General features: G+C 41.4%; 1 protein-coding gene across 3 annotated transcripts in view; it reads right to left on the reverse strand.

The window, feature by feature from the left end:
- Positions 1 to 24,048, reverse strand: part of rgs12b (regulator of G protein signaling 12b) — a 246,225-nt gene that overhangs the window by 221,441 nt on the left and 736 nt on the right. For all 3 annotated transcript variants that reach the window (XM_059644885.1, XM_059644886.1, XM_059644887.1), the window contains exon 2: positions 21,148 to 23,193. In XM_059644885.1, coding sequence (XP_059500868.1) covers positions 21,148 to 23,043 — 1,896 coding nt within the window. In that variant the 5' untranslated portion in view covers positions 23,044 to 23,193. The remainder of the gene's footprint in view (positions 1 to 21,147; positions 23,194 to 24,048) is intronic.

Genomic DNA, 24,048 nt, shown 5'->3' on the forward strand with positions numbered 1-24,048 from the left:
CAGGAGAATGGCTTTTGGGCTATCATCAGCCTGTGACATTTTACAGTAGATGATGGAGAACATTTTACAAGGTCTACCCTAGGTCGCTATTTATCTGGATGACATGCTAATAACGGGGAAGGCCAATAAAGGGATGGTATGGTGGCTCAGCGATTAACACTACTGCCTCTCAACATAAGGGATGCGCATTCAATTCCAGCCTTGGGCAACTGTCTGTGTGAAGTTTGCACGTTCTTCCCACGTCTGCATGGGTTTCCTCTGGGTGCTCTGACTCCTCCCACAGTCCACAGATATTCAGGTCAGATGGATTGGCCATGGCAAATGCAGAGTTATGCAGGTAGGGTGGAGGGGTGAGTCTGGATAGGATGCTCTCCAGACAGTTGCTGTGGGCTTGTTGGGCCAAATGGCCCATTTCCCCACTGAAGGATTCTATGAATAAACAGCATTTAGAGAATTTGCACACAGTGCATAAACATTTCTCCTAAGTAGGTGAACGCCAAAGGAGGGAAAAATGTGTATTTCAGGCAAGCCAAGTGACCTACTTAGGATATAACTGACAAGACCCGGTCACACCTGTTGGAAGATAAAGTAAGGGTGAGCGAAGGTTCCCTGGGGCCCTTACATCTGCACTAAAGCTTAGATCTTTCCTTCAGGTAGTGAATTATTACAGAAAATTCATATGTAACTTCACTCCATCCTGGCACCTGTACACCTGCTAATGAAAAGGTATTAGCCTTGAAAAGTAACCTTTAGGAAAGTAACAAAGCAGTTACTGTGGTCTAAGATGTTAGCACACTACCAACCCAAGTGAGATGTGGTGCTGACGTGCGATGCCTCCCTGTATGATATCAGGTAATGTCAGCTCATGGGTGGCCCAGCGGACAGGAACAGCCAAAAGCATATGCTTGCCGGACTTTGGCTGATGACAAACAAAGATATGCCTAGATAGAGAAGGAAGGTTTTACGGTCATCTTCAATGTGAGAAAGTTCTATCAATACTTCTCCAGATGTAAATTTGTGCAGTAACTGACCACAAACCCCTGATAGGTCTAAAGAGGACAGAGCCATGCCACCATAGCTTCAGGTCGAATTCAGCGGTGGGTTCTCATTCAGAGTGCATACAATTACAAGTTGGAACACCATCCAGGAGGCCAAGTGCCAAATATGATGCTTTGAGCGTCCCACTGGAGGATACACACTGGTGGTGCTACCACTAGAACAGACAATTCTGGTTTTAAACATGCTGGACCCCTTCCAGTCACCGCATGACAATATCAGACTATGGTTACAAAAAGATTCTGTCTTGGCAAAACTAAAACAGCTCATAGCGATGTGGGTAACAAAAGAGCCAACAAAACCAAAATCGAAAAATTTCTGGACCTGGCGAGACCAGATCACCATACAGGATGGTATTTTATTATGTGGAGCAGGAAGGAGTATTCCAAGCAAAGGTCACCTCCAGATACTGGCTCAACTCCACCAGGATCATCCAGGGATTTACAAACTGAAGATGTTGGTGAGAAGTTACGTCTGGCAGCCTGGACTGGATACTTACATGGCACTCTGGGCACTACTGAGGCTGAGGACAAAAATTACCACCAGCAGCACCCACCGCATTCATGGGAACAGCTGGGTAAACCCTAGACTCCGTTACACGCTGATTATGTTGGTTCTTTCATGGGCTATATGTTTTTAATCAACGTGGACAGCCACTCAAAGCAGTTGGACATGCATAGAGTTCATTCGTTAAACACGGGAATGACAATTGAAAAGTAATGAGCACCCCAAAGGTGCCGGTCACAGACAACCGACCATCACTTACCAGCAGGGAATTCGAGTATTTCCTACAGTCGAATGGCATTTGGCATGTAAGGGAATTTCCATGCTATCCATTGTCCAAAGGTCTAGAAGAAAGCGCAGTCCAACCTTTGGAGACAGGCTGAGAGAAACAGTCTACAACTTCGCTCAGTACCAAACTCTCCCAGTTCCTGTTTGATTATAGGGCCACCCTCACACAACTACAGGACAGTTCCAGCAGAGTTACTAATGGGGAGAAGACTCCGCACCATACTAAACTTGATCTTCCTCGACCTGAGGGGGAGGGTGATATGACATCAGGAATCCCAATACTGGATACAAACACTCCTCTAAGTCAGAAAGGCAATTTACTTTAGGGGACGAAGGTCGAAACCACTGGAAAGGACCTTCATGGGTAAGGAGAATGGTCAACACAAGGTCAGGTCCCATGACGTACAAAGTTCAGGTTGGAGAAGCGGTCCTGAACAAGCACACAGATCGCATGAAAGCTGCAACGTCACAAATGGAGCAAGAGCAAAACATACCCAGCCCTTCAGAACATCCAGCAAAGCTGTCAGAACCTGTAGGTTTTTCTCATCAGCTTAGTATCAAAGAAACCTCTGAGGACAAGATGGATACTACAGATGTTGCAGCCTCAACACTGCTCCCACCTAAAGAAGATGAATTTCAGCAGAGATCTTCCAGGTACAAGAGGCAGGCTGCATCCAGTACACTCTGCTAGTGTCCAAGGCAGTCAGAAAAACCAGATTTGGTGCAAAAATGCCCCAAAAGAAGCTACAGGAAAAAGAATGGGCCTACGTTCCACGGCTTAGAGAAGGGGGAGTGCAGTGACTACAATGAGGTTAGCCAGGAGGACATTATGGAATATGGGTTCCCTGACAGGGGCTGTTAACCTGATCTAATCAGGGAATCATGGCTGACGGATGTAATATAGAGTGTCAGAGGTTCTGTTTACTCGAGGCTTTGAGCTAGCTGGTTAAATGTCACATACTATGCACATCTAAATAAAGGGTGACTTGGTGGCACAACACATGCTGCCATCGAGTTATTTCAACCATCCTCTGAGAAAAGAAATTCCTCATCTTTTTGTCTAATTGGCAATCCCTTACTCAGGTTATGCTCTCTGATCCTGGACTCGTCAATGAGGGGAAAAGAACATCTCAGCATCTGCACACCTTATATGTGTCAATAAGGTTGCTTCACTTTCTTCTCAATTCCAAGGAATTCAAGCCCAATATATTCTACATCTCCTCGTAAGAAAACCTCTCCACACCCAGGATCTAGCTAGTAAACCTTCTTTGGACTGCGTCCAATCCCACAATACCATCCCATAGATAGAGGGACCAGTAAACTTATTTCTTAAAATAGTTTTATGTTAAATGCAATAACCAATATAATTAAATACTTTATGCCAGGTCATTCATTTTATATTAACACAACCTTGAGAAACATCATTGGGGTTCTTTTTTGTTCATAATTTTATTTTACAGAATCTTAGTAGTGCTTTTACCTTGAAAACAGAGGGTTGTGGATTCCAATTGCATGACAATTGTAACTAGCATTCTATTTAAAATACCACCTCAACAAATTAGAGATAGCAAAAACTGCAGGTGAGACCAAGCGCTGATTCAGGGACCGTTTCATGGAGCATCTGCGCTCTGTACATGATAATCCTCAACACATTCTGGTCACCAACCATTTTAACTCCCACTCCCATTCCCTTTATAGCACGTCCATCCTGGGCCTCCTCCACTGCCACAATGACACCATCTGCAAACTGGAGGAGCAACACCTCATATTCCAACTTGGGAGGCTGAATGGCCTGATTGCCTGAATATGGAATTCACCAGTTTTAAAATCTCCACTCTCCCGGTCTCATCCCACGTCCAAACCTCCCCCTCATCCCCGTCTCCTTGACCTAACACAACCTGTCTATCTATCCCCACCTATCCACTCTACCCTTCCCAACCGATCACCATTCCGCACCAGCCTTTCCCTAGCCCCACTAATCCTCTCTCCCACCTCCTTGACCAGACACAATCTATCCATCTCCTCTCCCACCTATGCACCCCACTCATCCCACTGACCAATTCCCACTACATCCCACCTGCATCCACCTATCACCATCTCACCTACCTTTCCCCAGCCCCACCCCTCCTCTCTCTACTTAGTTCCCAGCTCCTCTCCCCCTCCCCAGTTCTGAAGAAGGAATCTGACTGAAAACGTCAACTTCCCTGCTCCTCTGATGCTGCCTGGACTACTATGTTCCTCCAGCTCCACACTGTGTCCTCAACAAATTATATTATGTTTCTTTGCCAGGTAATACACTGACAAACAAAATCAGTTTGCTTCTCAAGCTAACTTTAGATGGAATAAATAGCTTAACAAAATACATTTTCAACTTACATACAAACACTGATAATTACTCGGATCTAATTTAGACTGGCACCCATTTCATGTTTAAGACTGGTTCGAAGGTTCACATCAGTTCTCGGAGACTTTGATCCAGTTATTTTAAAAGCTATTAGGTTGTACAGCCCTCTCATTACCCTACCCTATCACCCATCCCAAATACCACCTCCATGTCAATTCATGACCAACAACCATCCTCATGTCCTTTCCAGATCCCATATCACCATGCCAATTCATGTCCCCTACGATGCAACTTCACTAGTATCCACTATCCGCAGCTAACATGAGCCACACGGAGATGAGAAGAATAAATTTCTAACAATATAGCAAAACTTCCACTTACACAGAGACAAATCCCATTCATGCAACACAAGCATAGAATCAGTTATAAAAAAAAACAAAAGTTCTAGCCACAAACTCATCAAATGTTTTAATAGCTTCTTAAAATGTCAAAATATATGAGGCTTTTTTATAGCTTTTGAAACTCAGCCAAACATTTACAATAATCTCAACTATGGTAAACGTTGGGACATGTCAACAAAGAATTCTACAGAAACAGCAGGGATGGATGGTCATGATTTTTTTTTAAACTGCACTAAGTCCAGCAGCCTTTCTGCAAAACCTATAATTGACAGCATCATGTTTTATGAACTGGGATTTAGAAAGCTTGAGATAATGACACTTAAATTACATAGAACACAGAACATTACAGCACAGTCCAGGCCCTTCGGCCCTCGATGTTGTGCCGACCTGTCATACCGATCTCAAGCCCATCTAACCTACACTATTCCATGTACGTCCACATGCTTGTCCAATGACGACTTAAATGTACCTAAAGTTGGTGAATCTACTACCGTTGCAGGCAAAGCGTTCCATTCCCTTACTACTCTCTGAGTAAAGAAACTACCTCTGACATCTGTCCTATATCTTTCACTCCTCAATTTAAAGCTATGTCCCTCGTGCTCGCCGTCACCATCCTAGGAAAAAGGCTCTCCCTATCCACCCTATCTAACCCTCTGATTATTTTATATGTTTCAATTAAGTCACCTCTCAACCTTCTTCTCTCTAATGAAAACAGCCTCAAGTCCCTCAACATTTCCTCGTAAGATCTTCCCTCCATACCAGGCAACATCCTAGTAAATCTCCTCTGCACCCTTTCCAAAGCTTCCACATCCTTCTTATAATGTGGTGACCAGAACTGTACACAATACTCCAAGTGCGGCCGCACCAGAGTTTTGTACAGCTTCACCATAACCTCTTGGTTCCGGAACTCAATCCCTCTAATAATAAAAGCTAAAACACTGTATGCCTTCTTAACAAATTGATTTTATTCACCTTTCACAAGCGTTTTGTCTACCTCATATATTGGGGACTTATACACTGTCTATTTAGGTCCTTGTAACAATGAGGATTCTCTTTTGTTTGAATCCAGAACAACATTCAAACAGTCCGCTATGTGATTTGCACCCTGCTTCTTTCCCCTCCCAGAAAAAAACTGAATACAAAGTAACACACACATTACTACAGATCCAAGTCCCACCTACCACTCTTAATAGGTCTCTGGAGTCATATCATCTCCACATAAATTCAGTCTCAAGGCAATCATTTTAGTTCACATTTTAAATAAAGCACCCTAATAACTTTTTCACCTTCCTGGACCTCTCAGTCTCCATCTCAGGCAACCAGCTTGTAACTGATGTCCATTTCAAGCCCACCGACTCTCACAGCTACCTAGAATACACCTCCTCCCTCCCACCCTCCTGCAAAAATTCCATCCCCTATTCCCAATTCCTCCGCCTTCGCCGCATCTGCTCCCACGACAAGACATTCCACTCCCGCACATCCCAGATGTCCAAATTCTTCAAGGACCGCAACTTTCCCCCCACAGTGATCGAGAACGCCCTTGACCGCGTGTCCCGTATTTCCCGCAACACATCCCTCACACCCCGCCCCCGCCACAACCGCCCTAAGAGGATCCCCCTCGTTCTCACACACCACCCTACCAACCTCCGGAGACAACGCATCATCCTCCGACACTTCCGCCATTTACAATCCGACCCCACCACCCAAGACATTTTTCCGTCCCCTCCCCTGTCTGCTTTCCGGAGAGACCACTCTCTCCGTGACTCCCTTGTTCGCTCCACACTGCCCTCCAACCCCACCACACCCGGCACCTTCCCCTGCAACCGCAGGAAATGCTACACTTGTCCCCACACCTCCTCCCTCACCCCTATCCCAGGCCCCAAGATGACATTCCACATTAAGCAGAGGTTCACCTGCACATCTGCCAATGTGGTATACTGCATCCACTGTACCCGGTGCGGCTTCCTCTACATTGGGGAAACCAAGCGGAGGCTTGGGGACCGCTTTGCAGAACACCTCCGCTTGGTTCGCAACAAACAACTGCACCTCCCAGTCGCAAACCATTTCCACTCCCCCTCCCATTCTCTAGATGACATGTCCATCATGGGCCTCCTGCACTGCCACAATGATGCCACCCGAAGGTTGCAGGAACAGCAACTCATATTCCGCCTGGGAACCCTGCAACCATATGGTATCAATGTGGACTTCACCAGTTTCAAAATCTCCCCTTCCCCCACTGCATCCCTAAACCAGCCCAGTTCGTCCCCTCCCCCCACTGCACCACACAACCAGCCCAGCTCTTCCCCCCCACCCACTGCATCCCAAAACCAGTCCAACCTGTCTCTGCCTCCCTAACCTGTTCTTCCTCTCACCCATCCCTTCCTCCCACCCCAAGCCGCACCCCCAGCTACCTACTATCCTCATTCCACCTCCTTGACCTGTCCGTCTTCCCTGGACTGACCTATCCCCTCCCTACCTCCCCACCTACACTCTCTCCACCTATCTTCTTTACTCTCCATCTTCCGTCCGCCTCCCCCTCTCTCCCTATTTATTCCAGTTCCCTCTCCCCATCCCCCTCTCTGATGAAGGGTCTAGGCCCGAAACGTCAGCTTTTGTGCTCCTGAGATGCTGCTTGGCCTGCTGTGTTCATCCAGCCTCACATTTTATTATCTCGGAATTCTCCAGCATCTGCAGTTTCCATTATCTCTATTATCTAAGATCTGGACAATATCCCAGTTTGAGCTGTCAAGTGGCAAGCGACATTCGCGCAACATAAATGTTAGGCTATGACCATCACCAATAAGAGACAATCTATCCACCGCCCCTTGACATTCAATGGTGTTACCATCACTGAATCCCCCTCCATCAACATCCTGGGGATTACCATTGACCAGAAACTCAACTGAACTCACCATGTTAACAGAGTGGTTACAAGGGCAGGCCAGAAGCTGGGAATACCACGGCAAGTAACTCCCCCCCAACTCCTCAAAGCCTGTCCACTATCTGTAAGGCACAATTCAGGAGTGTAATGGCTGCCTGGATGAGTTGACCCCCAGCAACACTCAAGAAACTTGACAATCTCCAGGTCAAAGCAGCACGCTTGATTGGCACTACATCTACAAGCATCCACTCCCTCCACCACTGTTGCTCAGTAGCAGCAGTGTGTACCATCAACAAGATGCACTGCAGAATTTCACCAAAGATTGTCAGACAGCACTTTCCAAACCCACAACCACTTCTATCTAGAAGGACAAGGGCAACAGATATATGGGAATGTCACGACCTCCGAGATCACCTCCAAGTCAGTCACCATCCTGACTTGGAAATATATTGCTGTTCCTTCACTGTCACTGGGTCAAAATCCTGGAATTCCCTCCCTAATAGCATTGTGGGTCAGCCCACAGCAGGAGGGCTGCAGCGGTTCAAAAAGACAGTTCACTACCACCTTTTCAAGGGCAACTAGGGATGGGCAAGAAACGCTAGCCAGCCAGCAATGCCCACATCCCACAACTGAGTAAAAAATAACAAATACTGTGGCTACATTAGCAAGTCAGAAGGTAGGAATTCTGCAGCTGGTAACTCACTCCCTGACTCCCCAAAGCCTGTCAAACATTTACAAGGGCACAAGCAAGGAACGTGATGAAATATTTCCTCTTGCCTGACAGAGTATGGCTCCAGCAGCGCTCAAGAGGTTTGACACCATCTAGAATAAAGCTGCCTGCTTGACTGCCAGCCATCCACATTCTTCACCATTTGTAAGTGGCAGCAGTGTGTACCAAAAACAAGATGCACAGCAGCAACTCACCACAGTTCCTCTGACAGCAGCTTCTAAACCAGTGACCTCCACCAGTTAGAACTAGGACAACGTTTGCACGGGACCAACACTGCTGACTTGGAACTATACCATCATTTGTTCACTGCAGTTGGATCAAAAATTCTTTCCTAAACAGCAGAATTCCTACACTACAAGCACTCCGATGGTTGAACAAGGCAGCTTATCACCAACTCTAGGGCAATTAGGGGTGAGCAACAAGTGCTAACCTTGCCAGTGAAGTCCAAATCCCATGAGCAATATTTTGTAAAAACCTTTGGAGAGATCTGACTTTTCATACGAGAAAAGTGTTGAGTAGTGGTGAGTTAATTTAGTAGAATAAAAGAAAAGACTTGAACCACGTAGGCAGGATATTCAGTCTAGGTAAATTAAGGCTGACCCAGGCCAAGTATGTAAATTACATAAGCAAACAACTAGTAGATACAGCCTAATGCATAGTTCGCATTCACTACTAGCATTCAAAAAGAAATTGAACAAGAATTTCAACGTGGTCAATGTACTGAATACAGATAGTGGATGAATAGGCACTGCCTACATGAGACAGCAGTGAAAGCTGGGTCATAAGGTGGTGATGACCTAGTGGTATTATTGCTGGACTGTTAATCCAGAGACTCAGGAATGTTCTAGGGACTAGGGTTCACAATCCCACCACAGCAGGAGATAAAGTTTGAATTCAGGAAATAAGAATCTGGAATTCGCCATAACCATGAATCTAATTGTTGGTAGTTCAAAAAACCCATCTGGTTCACCAATGTCCATCAGGGAAGGAAATCTGCCATTCTTAACTGGTCTGGTCATGTGACTCCAGATCCACTCTTAGTTGCCTTCTGGATAATAAGGGCTGGCCAGTAAATGTTAGCTTAGCCAGCATCGCATTCATAAGAACATAAGAACTAGGAGCAGAAGTAGGCCATCTCGCCCCTCGAGCCTGCGCCGTCATTTAATAAGATCTTTGAGACTCAGCTCCACTTACCTGCCCACTCACCATTCATCCTGTGAATGCATTAAAAAAATTATATAATCAATGTTGTGTTAGATTTTTGATCAATTAAGGAGTCAAGGATTACAGGGGCAGATGGGAATGTGGTCTTGAGGGCATAAACTTTAATGAATGGTGAGGAAGGTTCAATGGGAGCTGTATGACCCACTCCCAATTCTTGTGTGCATTTGAGAGATATAACTTCCTTTCATCACGGCACCTCAGTGTCAATCACTCTACCATTTGTGACCATGCCTAGGCCTAAGCTTTGAAATTCCTTTCTCCTTTTTTTAATAAATCGCCCTTCAAAAGATGCTACATAAACACCTACCACTTTGATCAAGCTTTTAATCATCTGGTCTGATATGCAGTTTAGTATTAGTTTTTAATAATGTTTCCAGGATATTTTACGATACTAAAGCTGTTCTCTAAATTGAGCTTCTAGAAATTGACTTATCTTTGGGTCCCAGACAAGAATTTCTCAATCCTTTCCTAAATTTGTCCAAGGCTTTATTTTCTTGGTTGTTGCATGTCTACATGATTCTAGAACATACAGACTGTAAAGGACAATATTTGAGATCACACTGAATAGGAACAATTGAAATATTTTGGTGAACTCAAAGCATTGCAAGTGACTCAGAGACAACACCCTGAAATTGAGCCATATTTGGGTAGTACTACACTGCCTATTAGGCCCCTCATGTTCTTAACCTGACTAACTGTTCCCAGCATATTTATGGTATGCAAATGTATGACATGTAGGATAGTGCTATAATGATATCCAATAGGCAATAAATACATGATTGAGCTAAGATGTCAATTTGAACCCTCTGCGAGGGAAACAAAATTTCAGCCACATAGCACAGGACACTTCTTGGTCTTTGCAAACCCCATAAAATTCTCCTCGCACAGTTTTCAAACAAGAAACATAAAGAAAAATGTTTTAACCAATTGTCAAATAAATCAAAATTCTTAAATAAATATACAGAGTAGACAGAACGAAGAGACATACTCTTAAAATAAAAAGCAAGCCATTTAGGATTGTGATAAAGGAGAAACTTCTTCGCTCAGAGGGCAGTGAATCTGTGGATTCTCAACAGCAGAGGGCTATGAAAATTTAATCATTAAGTAAGTTCAACTTAGAAATTGATAGATTTCTAGTTACTGATGACATCAAAGGATATGGGAATAGCATGGTATTATGGTAAATGATCAGTCATGATCTGAATGTCACAGCAGATTAGGGGGCTGAATGCCTTACTCCTGTTCCTACATCTCGTGTGTGCAACAGTTTACTACATATAACTGGGATGAGGATCATACTTTGTATGATGTTTATGATCCTGGAGATCCTACATCCAAAATACAGTAAGGAAGCATTCCATAAAGAGAATGCCCACGCATGGGTAAAATTGATCTTTTTCAAAAAAGTCCTCAGTCACCATGTGAACATTATTTTCTGAGGCTAAACTTGAAAACTGTGGAAATCTGATGCACTGACAAGCCAGCCAAGTAAGCAAAGAAATTTTAAGAGCAGTGCCAATGTTTTGTAGTATGAACGCATTTAGTCTCACCACCCCACTTGCAAAATGAATAAGAAAACAAGCTTGCATAACTCTTAGTTTCCGTGAACAAACTACAAATCACAGACTGAAAAACAGCCCAAACAAGGTCATATTACTATTATGTCTGTCAATACAATTAAACTTGATTCATTTGCTAGTTTACATTCCAGTAAGTGTACTGGAAACCTTTTATTAAAAAATAATTTAAAATTGGGGGCTGAGAAAAGGAAAATGAAATTAACGAAGACAGAACATGTGGACAGGATGATAGCTTACATAAAAGGGTCACCCAAAAATCTTCCATCGCTATAGTAACAGCAAGTGTTAATAAAAAGCAGAGTGCAGCCTAATAGAAATGAAGGTGACAAATGTAAAGTGTAAAGCAAACCTGGAAAACTTAGAAATACCTTGTATCAGTATTTACAATGAAGATGATATTGACTAAATATAACTAGAACTGAAAATAGTAAAAGAAATGGATGGGGTTAAAATTGGTGTACTGGAAAGGCTGGCTACGTTTAGATTCAATCAGTCACCTGGCCCGGACGGTTTTTCTCCACGTTGCTGTGGAACGTGGCATTGGAGATGGTAAAACAGATTGCCATAGTCTTCAAATCTTCCATAAATATAGAGATGGTCCCAAATGGTGATCACAGATGATACAAAAATTGGCTGGGGTGGGAGGGGGAGGTAAATAGTGGAGAGAACAGCCTTAGACTATAGGACAGTAAAGAAAGGCTGGTCATATGGGCTGATCAGTGGCAAATGGAATTCAATCCAGATACATGTGCAATCAGGAACTTAGAGTCATAAAGTTGTACAGCACAGAAACAGACCCTTCAACAAACTCATCCTTGCCGACCAGAGATCCTAAATTAATCTAGTCCCATTTGCCAGCATTTTGCCCATTTCCCACCAAACCCTTCCTATTAATATACCCACTGATGCCTTTTAAATGCTCTTGTACCCATCTCCACCACTTCCTCTGGCAGCTCATTCCATACATGTATCACCCACTGCGTGAAAAAAACTGCCCCTTAGGTCTCTTTTAAATCTTTCTCCTCTCACCTTAAACCTACGTCCTCTAGTTTTGGATACCCCCACCACTTGGCTATTCACCCTACCATGCCCCTCATGGTTTTATAAACATCTGTATGGTCACTCCTCAGCCTCCAATGCTTCAGCCTCAACCTATTCAGCATCTCCCTAAAGCTCAAACCCTCTAACCCTGGCAACATCCTTGTAAATCTTTTCTGAACCCTTTCAAGTTTCACAACATCCTTCCCATAGCAGGGAGATCAGAACTCCACAAGGTATTCCAAAAGTGGCCTAACCAATGTAGCCACAACATAAACTCCCAATTCGTATACTCAATGAACTGACCAACAAAGAAAGCATATCAAACACCTTCTTCACTATCCTGTCTACCTGTGATTCCATTTTCAAGAAACTAGAACTTGCACTCCAAAGTCTCTTTGTTCAGCAACACTCCACATGACCTTAGCATTAAGCATAAGTCCTGCCCGGATTTACCTTTTCAAAATGCACCACCTCACATTTATCTAACAAACTTCATCTGCCAATTCTCATCCCGTGAGCCCATCTGATCAAGGTCTTCATTGCTGTCCACTAAACCTCCAATTTTGATGTCATCTGCAAACTTACTAACCGTACCTGCTATGCTCACATCTAAATCATAAAAAAAATGACGAAAAGCAATGGACACGGCACTGATCCTTGTGTCACGCTGCTGGTCACAGGCCTCCAGTTTGAAAAGCAACCCACTACCACCACCCTCTCTTTCACCTTCAAGCCAGTTCTGTATCGAAATGGCTAGATCTCCCTGTATTCCATGTGGTCTAGCCTTGCTACCCAGTCTGCTGAGGAACCTGGTTGGTCAGGACAAACAAGTTAAGGGAATTCAGTAGGATCATGAAAACATCGAGGGTCAGAGGGACCTTGCTGTGCATATACACCAGTCTCTCAAGGAGCAGGACAAGCGAATAAAGCAAATAAGGCAGCATATGGAATACTTGCCTTTATTAACCAATGTATCGAGTTTATGAAAAGGGAGGTTATGCTGAAATAGTGTAAAACATTGGTTGAGCCACAGCTACAGTACTGAACAAAGTTCTGGAATCCACATAAAGAAGTGACCGCACTGGACAGGGTGCAAAGGACATTTACCAGAATGTTACCAGTGCTGAAGAATTTCAGTTATGATGAGAGTTTGGACATAATGGAGCTGGGAGCTGTTTCCTTAGAACAGAGAAGATGGAGAGTGGGCATAATTGAGATATATAAAATTATGAGGGGTACTGACAGGACAGATAGGAAGAAACTTTTCCCCTCAATGGAGGGATCAATGACCGGGGCGGGGGGGGGGGGGGGGTGCATAAATTTAAGATAAAGTACAGAAAGCTTACAGGGCATGGGAAGAAAGACATTTTCATCCAGAGCATAGCAGGAATCTTGAATTCACAACTTGTAAATATGGTAGAGGCAGCAACCCTCATAATATTTGCGAAGTATTTAGGTGTGTAATTGCGATGCCAAGCCATACAAGGCTATGGGCCAAGTCCTGAAAAATGCGTATAGATCTGTTAGGTGGTTGCCTTTGATCAGCTCAGATGCAATGGGCCGAAGGACCTTTCTCTGTGCTGTACATCTCAATGATTATGATTTGAAAATTGTAGATGTGACATCTCTATTCAAGGGAGTGTGGAAGGACTTATTCGTAACTACAGGCTGAGCAATTTATCATTAATCTTAGTTTTGTGTGTAGAAACAATAGTTGTGGGGGAAAACTAAATCAGTGGCCACTTACCAGAGGTGGAGTTAATTAAGAGGAGCCTGCACAGATGTAGAAAAGGCAGGAAGTACTTTATTCATCCAAATTATTTTCAATGAATATTTGAGAAGGTTGAAAAAAATTTAATAGATTTTTTTAAGAACATATTTGACAAAGTATTAGATAAAAGCCTGGTTAACAAAATTGAACTTTATTGAATAGGAGGTTCAGTGTCCACTTTGATACCAAAATAAATTGGCTTAAGTCAGAAAACAAAGTCACGGTTTCAGACCGGAGGATGGTAGGCAATGGTGTTCTTAAAAGGTCAGTACTAGGACCACTGCATTTTTCACATGCGACTACCACGAATATTAGAATACAGAATAAAATTTCAAGAATTGTTGATCATAACAAACTTGGAGTTGTGGCAGTGAGGATGGTACCAATCAAGGGAACAGGCAAACAAGTGTTAGATGAAATTTAAAAGTCAAAATTGTGAAGTGTGGCATTTTTGCCGATACAATGTCATGATTTTAAAGAGTGCCCAGGGTGTAAGGTAAGCTATCTGGGGCTAGTGAGGTTCCAGAACAGAAGTGGTGATTTAGAGAGCCAGGGAACTCACAATGCACCTCCTTCTGCCCTGTAACAATTCTATGATTCTGACTGGAAGAAGAAGGGGGTGAGGGGAGATCCGATTGAGGTACGCAAGATTAAGGCAAGTATATGGAAATACAATGTAGTCCAAAGTTGCATTTCCAGTTTGCTTTCTGTGCTTTTTTTTTAAGCAGGCATGATTTTAATAAGATTGTGTAGGAAGGAATATGTAAAAGGTAAAACTTATTTAAATAGTGATCACTGAATCCCTTGCCTTAAACTGCACCTTTGTCACAGTAATTATTGAAGGTCTTGCTTATCTTGCATCTTGTAAAATAAATTGGATATCAGTCAAATGAACATATTTTTCAAAAACATGACTAATAAAATTCACTCCTGGTAACTGAAAGAGTGCTGACAATTTTCACTTATACCCTGGTGCCAAGCTAATGAGATCATAAAGGCTCCCAATGCAATTCCTACACAATCACGCATTTTATTTTAATTATAACAATATCCAAGATTCATTTTTATTGCTCCTGACATTAGTATCTTTTATTCTTCAGCGTGATATTTTTGATATGCTTCTAGCACAAATCATCATACTGCTGACAGACACACTATCCATCCGGGCATGCCAGTCTACAGAGCTAGTTAATTAGACAGAATACATGAATAATTCAGGCTATAACCTTAAGACATGCTTTTGTCTAAACTCACTAATTGCAAACTTCAGAAATTAGCTCAATAAGAATCAGCACAGGCTTGCTTGGTTAGTGGGACTTAATCTCAAGAGAAAAGAAATTGTCCTAAATGTGAAATTATGCACTAAATTCCAGAGGACATGATATCATGAAAATGTGATCAAGTTTTCAAAGAACCTTGAAAAGGGCAAAAACATGACTAATTATATACAATTGAACTGTGTTCACCTGGTTCAACATTTGCTCAAAATCAAATGACAAAGACTGTATTCCTAACCCCTATTTTAGTAAATAATGATAGAATATTTAAATTGAGATACCCTCATAATACAAAACACTTAGCACAGGTATTTCAAGGACAACAGTTGCAAGGTTCCCACTTCTGATTAAATTAAGGACAGTTATGGTGCTATTTTTCCTGTATAGTTTGATTTTAACACTCATGCCCTAGATTGAACAGTTTCTAATCAGTTCCCAACCATGCTTTACTAATCAGTTCTCATTCCCTCCAATCCAAACACAAATTGTTTTGAATACAGTGTTTGAATGCAGAGCACATCTATAGGCATTACTTTAGTTAAGTAGCACAACCTGATTCACTGAAGTTATGAATATTCAAAGACAAAGTTCAAGTTAATTGCATTTACTGCTGACTGTTTATGAAGAGAGACTTGACAGGTTTGAGCTATTTTGTTTCCATATTACAGCAGAAAAATCGAAGAGTGATCTGATAAAGTTTTTCAACGGTATGGCAGGTTATAACTGTAATAAGAAGACAATTTTTAAAAGTAATCCCAAAGTAATTAGAGGTGAGTTAGATTTCTTTGTAAATATACTATGGATAGAATGCGGATTCCTTACATAAACTGTTTTGAAAAACATACTGGAAAATTTCTTAAGAAATAGAAATTTTGAAGGACCAATAGAGAAAATGCACTCTAAAGAGCAACTACCTAAAGAACACTCTAAAGAAAACTTACCCATGTAATTACATAAAAAATAGTGACTAAGCTATAATAGTGAAATACTGTAATTATTTCATTCCTCTCACAAACTAGCTCCTCTCCATTCTGTACTACCATATAGTCAGGAACCTTTGCTCCCTCAGCTGTGGAACCGGTGATGAACTGATCATTCTCAGAAGGGACAACAGTACAGGGGCACCAGCCAAATTTGGTGCAGCTAAGTGATTGTCACTTTTTGATACACATCCTAAAAACAATTCATCCTCTCCTCCACTCAACCTACCCTCCCCAAGCAATATTTCTATAATTGTAACTTCACATGTAAGAAATTGGAACTCAAGTAGGCAATATGGTCCTTCAAGCCTGTTCCATTATTCAATCAGAAGACAGAAAGGCTACACGTCTTCCCACATTATCCTAATTTCTCTTAATGTCCTCAATACCCAAAATCTACTGATTTCTATCTTGAATATACTCATCAACTAAGTTCTACAGCTTGGAGGATTTTAAAGATTCATAGCCCTTTGAGTAAAGAACCTCCTCACCTCAGTCCTAAATGATCAATCACTTATTTCCAGACTTTGACCACCTCACCATGTTGCAGATTTCCAAGCTAGAGCCAAAGGAAAACTTTTCTCAGTATCTGATTAAAAAATTTAATGCATTCTAATAGATTACCTCTCATTCTTCTAAACACCAGGGAATTTCGGCCTACTTTGCTCAGTTTCTTCGTCATTTATCCAGGAAAGCACACACTTGTTCTAAACAACACTGAACAACTACCCTGACCAATCATCACATTTAAGGGGTCCAATAAAGAATGTCAATCGATAGTTAGCTATGACAGTTAGAAAAATGCATATTTAGCAACACTAGATGTACATTGCATACAATCAATCTTAAACCAAACAAAAGATCATCTGAACTGAAGAAAGCAGAAGATTATGTCTTAAAGTTTCCCTTTACAGATATAAATTATAACCAAGGCAAGACTATAAATAAATTTCATTGCTTCACTGAAGTAGAATGACAGTGCACAACAAGGTGCAATTATCCTGTCAATTTTGCTTTGATATTTTCAAATTTTTATGAACACAGAAGAATCCATATTGCAGTCATTTCAACTAACAAAAATCCAATTGTTAGACACTCACGGGAGAACCATCTTATACCCTTGGTTTGCAATACAGCATAACTAACTTCAGATTATATAAAGTCCAGCAGTGTTCAGAGGTTTTACAGAATCTTGGATGCCTTCTAAAATTAAGTTAAATGTCCTGAAAATCCAGCTGTTCCTGTAAGTTCTTTTAAAAATTGTACTCACATCTGCATGATTCTTGATGGCAATAATGGAATTCAAAACCAAATAATACAACAGGACATTCATGACAAACTAACTAGAATTTTTTGAGGAACTAACAAGCAGAACAGATAAAATGGACGTCACAGATGTAATATATTTAGATTTTCAGAAGGCATATTGAGATGTTCAAATTTAATAAACAATTTTGACTGGGTAAAGAAAGATATTCAGCCTCTTCTAGTTGATACATCCGTAACCAGAGGTCACAATTTCAAGACTGTCAGCAAGAAAGCTAGGAGTGAGTTAACAAGAAACTTAACTCAGATAATTGTTAGGATTTGGAACGTATTACCTGGAAGACTGATGGAGGCAAATTGCATTGGAGGGTGCAAAAGAGAGCTGGGTATATATTTGAAAGTGATTAATTTAGTGTGCTACGGATAGAAGGCTGGACAATGGGAATTGCTAGGTAACTCTTTCGAGAGTCTGTACAGTTATAATGAGTCGAATGGCCTCCTTCCCTACTGTAAAATTCTATGATTTTATGATTTAAGATTCTATGATTGATTTGGTACCATGCATTAGGCTGCTGAATAAAACAAGAGCCTTTGGTATTGTCGGTAGTATATTTTCGCATTAGTTAGCGGTTTGGCTAACCAATAGAAGGCACAGAGTTGGAGTCGGGGGCAATTTCCAGGATGGCAACCTGTAACTACGTGATCAGTGCTACGGTCACAACAATTTACATGATATATTATGATGAGGAACGTGAATGTACTGTCACAAAGTTTGCAGGTGATACATGAGGAATGCCAGATCAGCCACAATCCTATTGAAGGATATATTGGCCTTGGAGGGAGTACAAAATGCGTTTACAATGACGATAGCTGGATTTCAAGTGTTAAATCATGAGAAGCGATTACACAAATTATGCCTTTTTTCTCTAAAATTTAGAAGGTTAAGGGGTGATCTGAAGACTAGAAGAATAAGAAGCGACCTTATTGATGCATACAAGATTCTTAGGGCACTGAACAGGATAGATATGAAAAGACTGTCTCTCCTTATGGCAGATTCCAGAACAAGCATAATCTCAGAACAAAGGGTTGCAAATTTAAGGCAGAAAGGAGGAGGAATTTCTTCATTCAGAGGCAATAAACCTGTGCAATTTATTTACTGCCCGGGGCTGCTGAGGTTGTGTATTGCTAAGTATACTCAAGGCTCAGAAGGGCAGATTTTTATCAGTAAGGGATTCGAGGTTTATAGGAAAAAGGTAGGAAAGTGGAGTTGAAGATTATCAAACTGGCCATGATTGCATTTAATGGTGTGGCAGACTTGACGGGCTGAATGGCCAGTTTTAGCTCTCACATTTTTTGGCATGATAAGAAATACAGGCAAGACTAGGCTATGGGCCCTCAAATCCACTCTGTCATTCACTAAGGACATGGCTAATCCGATTCTGGCATCCAATCCACTTTCCTGTTTATTTCACAAAATGCTCAACTCCCCTTGTAGTTTGAGAATTTGTTAACTTTGCTTCAGATATATTCAATGACTCAACTTCCATAACTTTCTGGCCTGTTACTTGGGCCAATAATGCAACTTGAATATAGAACATAGAACATAGAACAGTACAGCACAGAACAGGCCCTTCAGCCCACAATGTTGTGCCGACCATTGATCCTCATGTATGCACCCTCAAATTTCTGTGACCATGTACATGTCCAGCAGTCTCTTAAATGACCCCAATGACCTTGCTTCCACAACTGCTGCTGGCAACGCATTCCATGCTCTCACAACTCTCTGTGTAAAGAACCCGCCTCTGACATCCCCTCTATACTTTCCACTAACCAGCTTAAAACTATGACCCCTCGTGCTAGCCATTTCTGCCCTGGGAAATAGTCTCTGGCTATCAACTCTATCTATGCCTCTCATTATCTTGTATACCTCAATTAGGTCCCCTCTCCTCCTCCTTTTCCCCAATGAAAATATTGCTCACATTTTGATGGGAGTTCATAACATAGGCGGTAGTGACTGTTTCTTTCAGGATAGCTGTGAATGTATACTCCCTGTGAAGAAATGCTATACATCGATACATTGGCACAACTGTAGCTGCTTGAAAATGGCTGGGGTCAGTCAGCAGTAATGACAGTAGCTGAAGGACCTCTGTGGGAAGATTGTATCACAAGCTGTGAAAGTGTACCTCCAGACCAAGGCTCAGAGGTACGAATGTCATTATAATACCTAGAAACATAGAATGATTGCATCACAGAACGAGGCCATTTGACCCATCAAGTCTGTGTGGCTGTCTGTAAGAGCAACTCAGCAAATCTCACACCTTTCCCTGTAGCATGGATTGTTTTTCCCTCAATGCAGGTGCTTATCCAACTAACTTTAGAAAGCCATGATCAAATCTGCTGCCACCAGCGTTCTCAGGCAGTGCATTCCAGATCCTAATCACGCTGCATCTGCTCTTTAGTCAAGCTGTCACCTTAAATAAGTGTCCTCCAGTTCTTAACCTCATAATTAGTGATGGTAAATAATTCAAACACTTCAGCACCATGTGAAAGGGAGTCATTGTAATTGATAGCCATGTTTATTACTGAACCTTGCTGGAAGGTATAGGCATAGACCTCTGATATCTTGCTGCACATGCTATTGCTCTAAGGTTTGTGGCCTTGTTTCTATCTTGCACAGACTGCTGTAACCATCCTTGGCCTAACCTTTTGACTTCTTGAAGCGGCTGTTCCCTATGAGAATGTTTAAAGCCTGGGATACCTGTACCCTGAACAAAATGTGCACCTTAGGTTGGTGGATGTTAACTATTTTACTGTAGGCAGACTTTGAAGATGCTGCTTTACCTTCTCCAGACCTTTAAATACTGCAGGTTCATGTTATTTCCTGAACCACTACCTTCCTCCCTTGAATCAGAAGCAAACTTAACATCTCACTTTTGTTGAAATGTATATGTTAAGCTGACCATAGAAACAAGTACCTGTGTGGTTCTTATAGTTTGAAATACTTAAAACAAGTCAGAGTTTCCCTACCCCATGCACGATAAAAATGTTACTGTAGTATCCTAAACATTACCATCCAATTAATCTCCACCGCAATTAACCTTATACTATAACTCACCTCTTCAACTACAACAAAATAGTGTTTTAAAACATATTAAAGTTACTGAACAAGAAAAAGGAAATGGTATATTATCTCAATATATTGTGTTAATCTGTCAATTACATAATTTACATGCAGTGGATATATCAATTTCTTACAATGTATTAAAAAGAGTTCAGATAAACTCCGTGTCAGTTCATGGGAATGTTTTGATACACCTATTCAACATAGAGTAAAGGTATTGCAACAATGTCTGCAGTGCATATAAAAACTTTGGTGCACTACAAATGTAGTATCTTCAGTATGTACGCACATACCATGGACACCCTGCTTCCGTCAGCCGACTTCACAACGACTTAATGCCTTTGTAAACGCTTTTTACTGCAAAGGGAAGACAAATCAACTTTAAGGAAAGGTTGATGTATTCTGTAGCATGTCAAGAGTAGTGTAATTGAGAATTTTTACAAGCACATGCAACAAGTTAGTTGAAGCCCAAACTAGATGAATGACTGTTTCATCCTTGCAATTATGAAGCACCTTTGGTAGCTGCAAAGGATAAAGTTGAAACATGCTAATTCAGCATTCTTAAAATGAAATTCTGCAAAGCACAAGAGGAAAAGTCAGTTCACTTTCGATAACTTATCAGGGACATAATACTACAAAATACAAAATGTTGAGCACTAACATTTATGATGTCACAACCTTACCTTTTTGTCTTTGCTTTTCTTGTTATTTTGTTGTATCCCAAACATTTTTTCAATTCCAAACAATTTACTTGTCAGTTCATTCTTCTGAGCTACACTGCAAAAAGGCTGGCCTAAACCACTACCAACTCGATACTTTTCTGTCTGAATCTTGCTCATTGGAGGGGGAAGATCCTGCTTCAGTGTACTACAATTCACACTGGACAGTCCATCTGTGGATTCTGCATAGGATTCCTGATCACTGCTGCTACAGTACTGCCAGTCCTTACGAATGTGAAGCGGAAGCCATCTCAGAGTTGCAGACGGAGTACTGCTCGCTATATCGGATTTCTTAGCTGAAGTAAACATAGACCACGGAGACGTTCCTGGAACATCAAGCCGAGCAGAAGGACTGAGATGTCTGCTACCATTATGCAAAGTACAATCAGCTTGTGCCAAATCTGAAAGTCGGGATGCATGGAATTTGCCTTCCATGTCAGTACGACCACCATTCCACTGAGAGGTACCCTGCATCTGTCCTTTAGTCTGGACATTACCCCAGGCACCATGGGGGGCATGTTTGTTTGAATTGGTACCCAGGTCGACAACTAAAACTCTGTTATTCTTTTCCTCCTGGCTATAATATCCAATTCCACTATCACTGTTACTGCCAGTACTATTGTTCTGCTGACTGTCAGATAGGTCCCCATCGAGAAAAGCTCTGGCACGCACATTTTCAAATGACTCCCCCATGTCCTTGTACAACACAGACACAAACTGAAGAACAGGTTGAGAGGAAGGGGGAAACTCCAAGCAGCCACCAGTATCTGGAGTGCACTCAATACTAAATCGCCTGGCAATACCCTGATGAATTTTGTGCTGACAGAGATCTGGATCTACCATGAAGACATGACACGAGGTCCTCAGCCCACCATCATTTTCACTAGCAAGGCTATGGTCATCAAACATTTGCATGGTGACCAATCCAAAGAATCTTCGGTCATCTGGGCACACAGCACTGAAGGCCAGTTTTTCTGCAGGATACACAGCTAAAACAATATTTTTGTCACTGAATAATTTAATGCAGTCATGCATTATCTTCATTAGGACAAGGGAATGAATCTTCTGCTCAGCACGCAGACGTCGCATGCAGCCACGGATGGCCTGTAAACTATCATTTTCCAGATTTGAACTTGTTGAAGGCAATTCGATGGAACCCAAGTAGCCTACTACCATTCCAACATTCAAAATGCTAGCATCTAAAACAAAACCTTCTTGGTTTTCAAGGCCATTGACAAAAACAGAGTCATCATTCAACACCTTCATTACTTCTTCTTCAGAAAGTGAATTGTGGTTTGCTTTTGCAGTTCTAGATCTGGGTGGAAATCCACTGGGTTTTTCAGTCAATTGTCCTTGTTGTTGTATACAAGTCTTGCCACATTTGGCAGAATTATTGGAATTGTCAAAAAGCATCTTAAAAATACCACCTGACTGGACATCAGCAACCACTTTTTCAGCTCTGTTTAGGCCCATCAATTTTGACTTTGGTTTACTGTTCATCCAAGCCACCTTGCCTTCATTGAAATAAAGTTCCTCATCACTAGAACCTGTATCAGAATGGTTACTACTCTCGGCAATGACAAGTCGTAGTACACCTGAGCATTGTCCTATCAATTTTACAACATCTTCATGAGAAGCTTTAGAGACATTGATGTCATTAACATTAAGTATCCGATTGCCAGGTCGAAGCCCAACATAATGTGCTGGGCTTCCTTTCAGAATGCAGCTAAGGACACAGGGAGCTTGGCCAGAAAGCGTGAATCCATATCCAGTTCTTCCCCTGGCAATATCCACATTCCTAATTCGGAGGGAAGGGTTGGTGTTTGAACGGCGTTTCACTTGATCAGCTTGCCTCTGCATTGTTTATATTCCCACAGCAGCACAATAGTAAACTTGAAATGGTAGTGAAATAGCCAGGGGCCAACTGGTCAAGTGCTTCAGCAAGAAGTTCACTGTAGCCATGTCTTTAAATGTCTCCCAAAATCACGCAAGCTGTTCCAACAAAACCACCTGAAAGATAAAATAAAGTACTCATCAAACTACCGTAGTTCCACATAAGGTATTGTGAGGTAAGAAGGTAAATTCTTAACTTGATTCCACTCAATAACTTTCTAGTACCAGTTGCTTATTTGATTGGGGGCCCTTTTGGGTTTTTTTTTGGAAAATAGTTGTCAGAACTTATTTGGAAGAGAATCGCATTTATATGAAAAAATTTCATACGAATTAATAATTTTTGACCTTACGTGCTTTTCAATGATAAGCATCTGGACTAGTGCATATTTGTTAATTGTAATGTTCAGCAACAATTTATCCTAACAGAAACACGTCATGCACAACAAAAACAGATTTATAATTCATATAAGAGACTTCTTTTAAACCTACTTGTCACAGATAGCATTCTCACAATAAATGAACAGCGCTATACTGAAAATAAATACATGGAAAGAAAGACAACATTGCATTTACTGTGAAGCATTTTACAAAATGTGTTCCAATACCTCAAAACATTTTTATAATATACTGTAGTCTAGAATAAAAACTTTCACACAACATAAAGTAATTAATTTTCAATTATTACAAATGTGCCCAACAGAAAATGTAAATTTCTACAGCATTCTTAGAGTGATTGCACTAGTATTATTACTTTAAATGTTACTCTCAAGAAATGCTCATAAAAACCATAACCTTTTACAATAACCATACTAATAACAAATCCTCTATTCATTTTCAATTGTAAAATGAATCCATGTCTCAGCTTATAAAAGAACTCCACCAAATTTACCACGCTCGCAAAATTTCAGATGTTTACATTTCTATCTTTATAAGCAAGTATTCACTACAACTTTCAAGGGCTACCGAAGTCTC

This window comes from Stegostoma tigrinum, chromosome 3 (genome assembly GCF_030684315.1).
Source record: "Stegostoma tigrinum isolate sSteTig4 chromosome 3, sSteTig4.hap1, whole genome shotgun sequence".
Taxonomy (NCBI): Eukaryota; Metazoa; Chordata; class Chondrichthyes; order Orectolobiformes; family Stegostomatidae; genus Stegostoma; species Stegostoma tigrinum.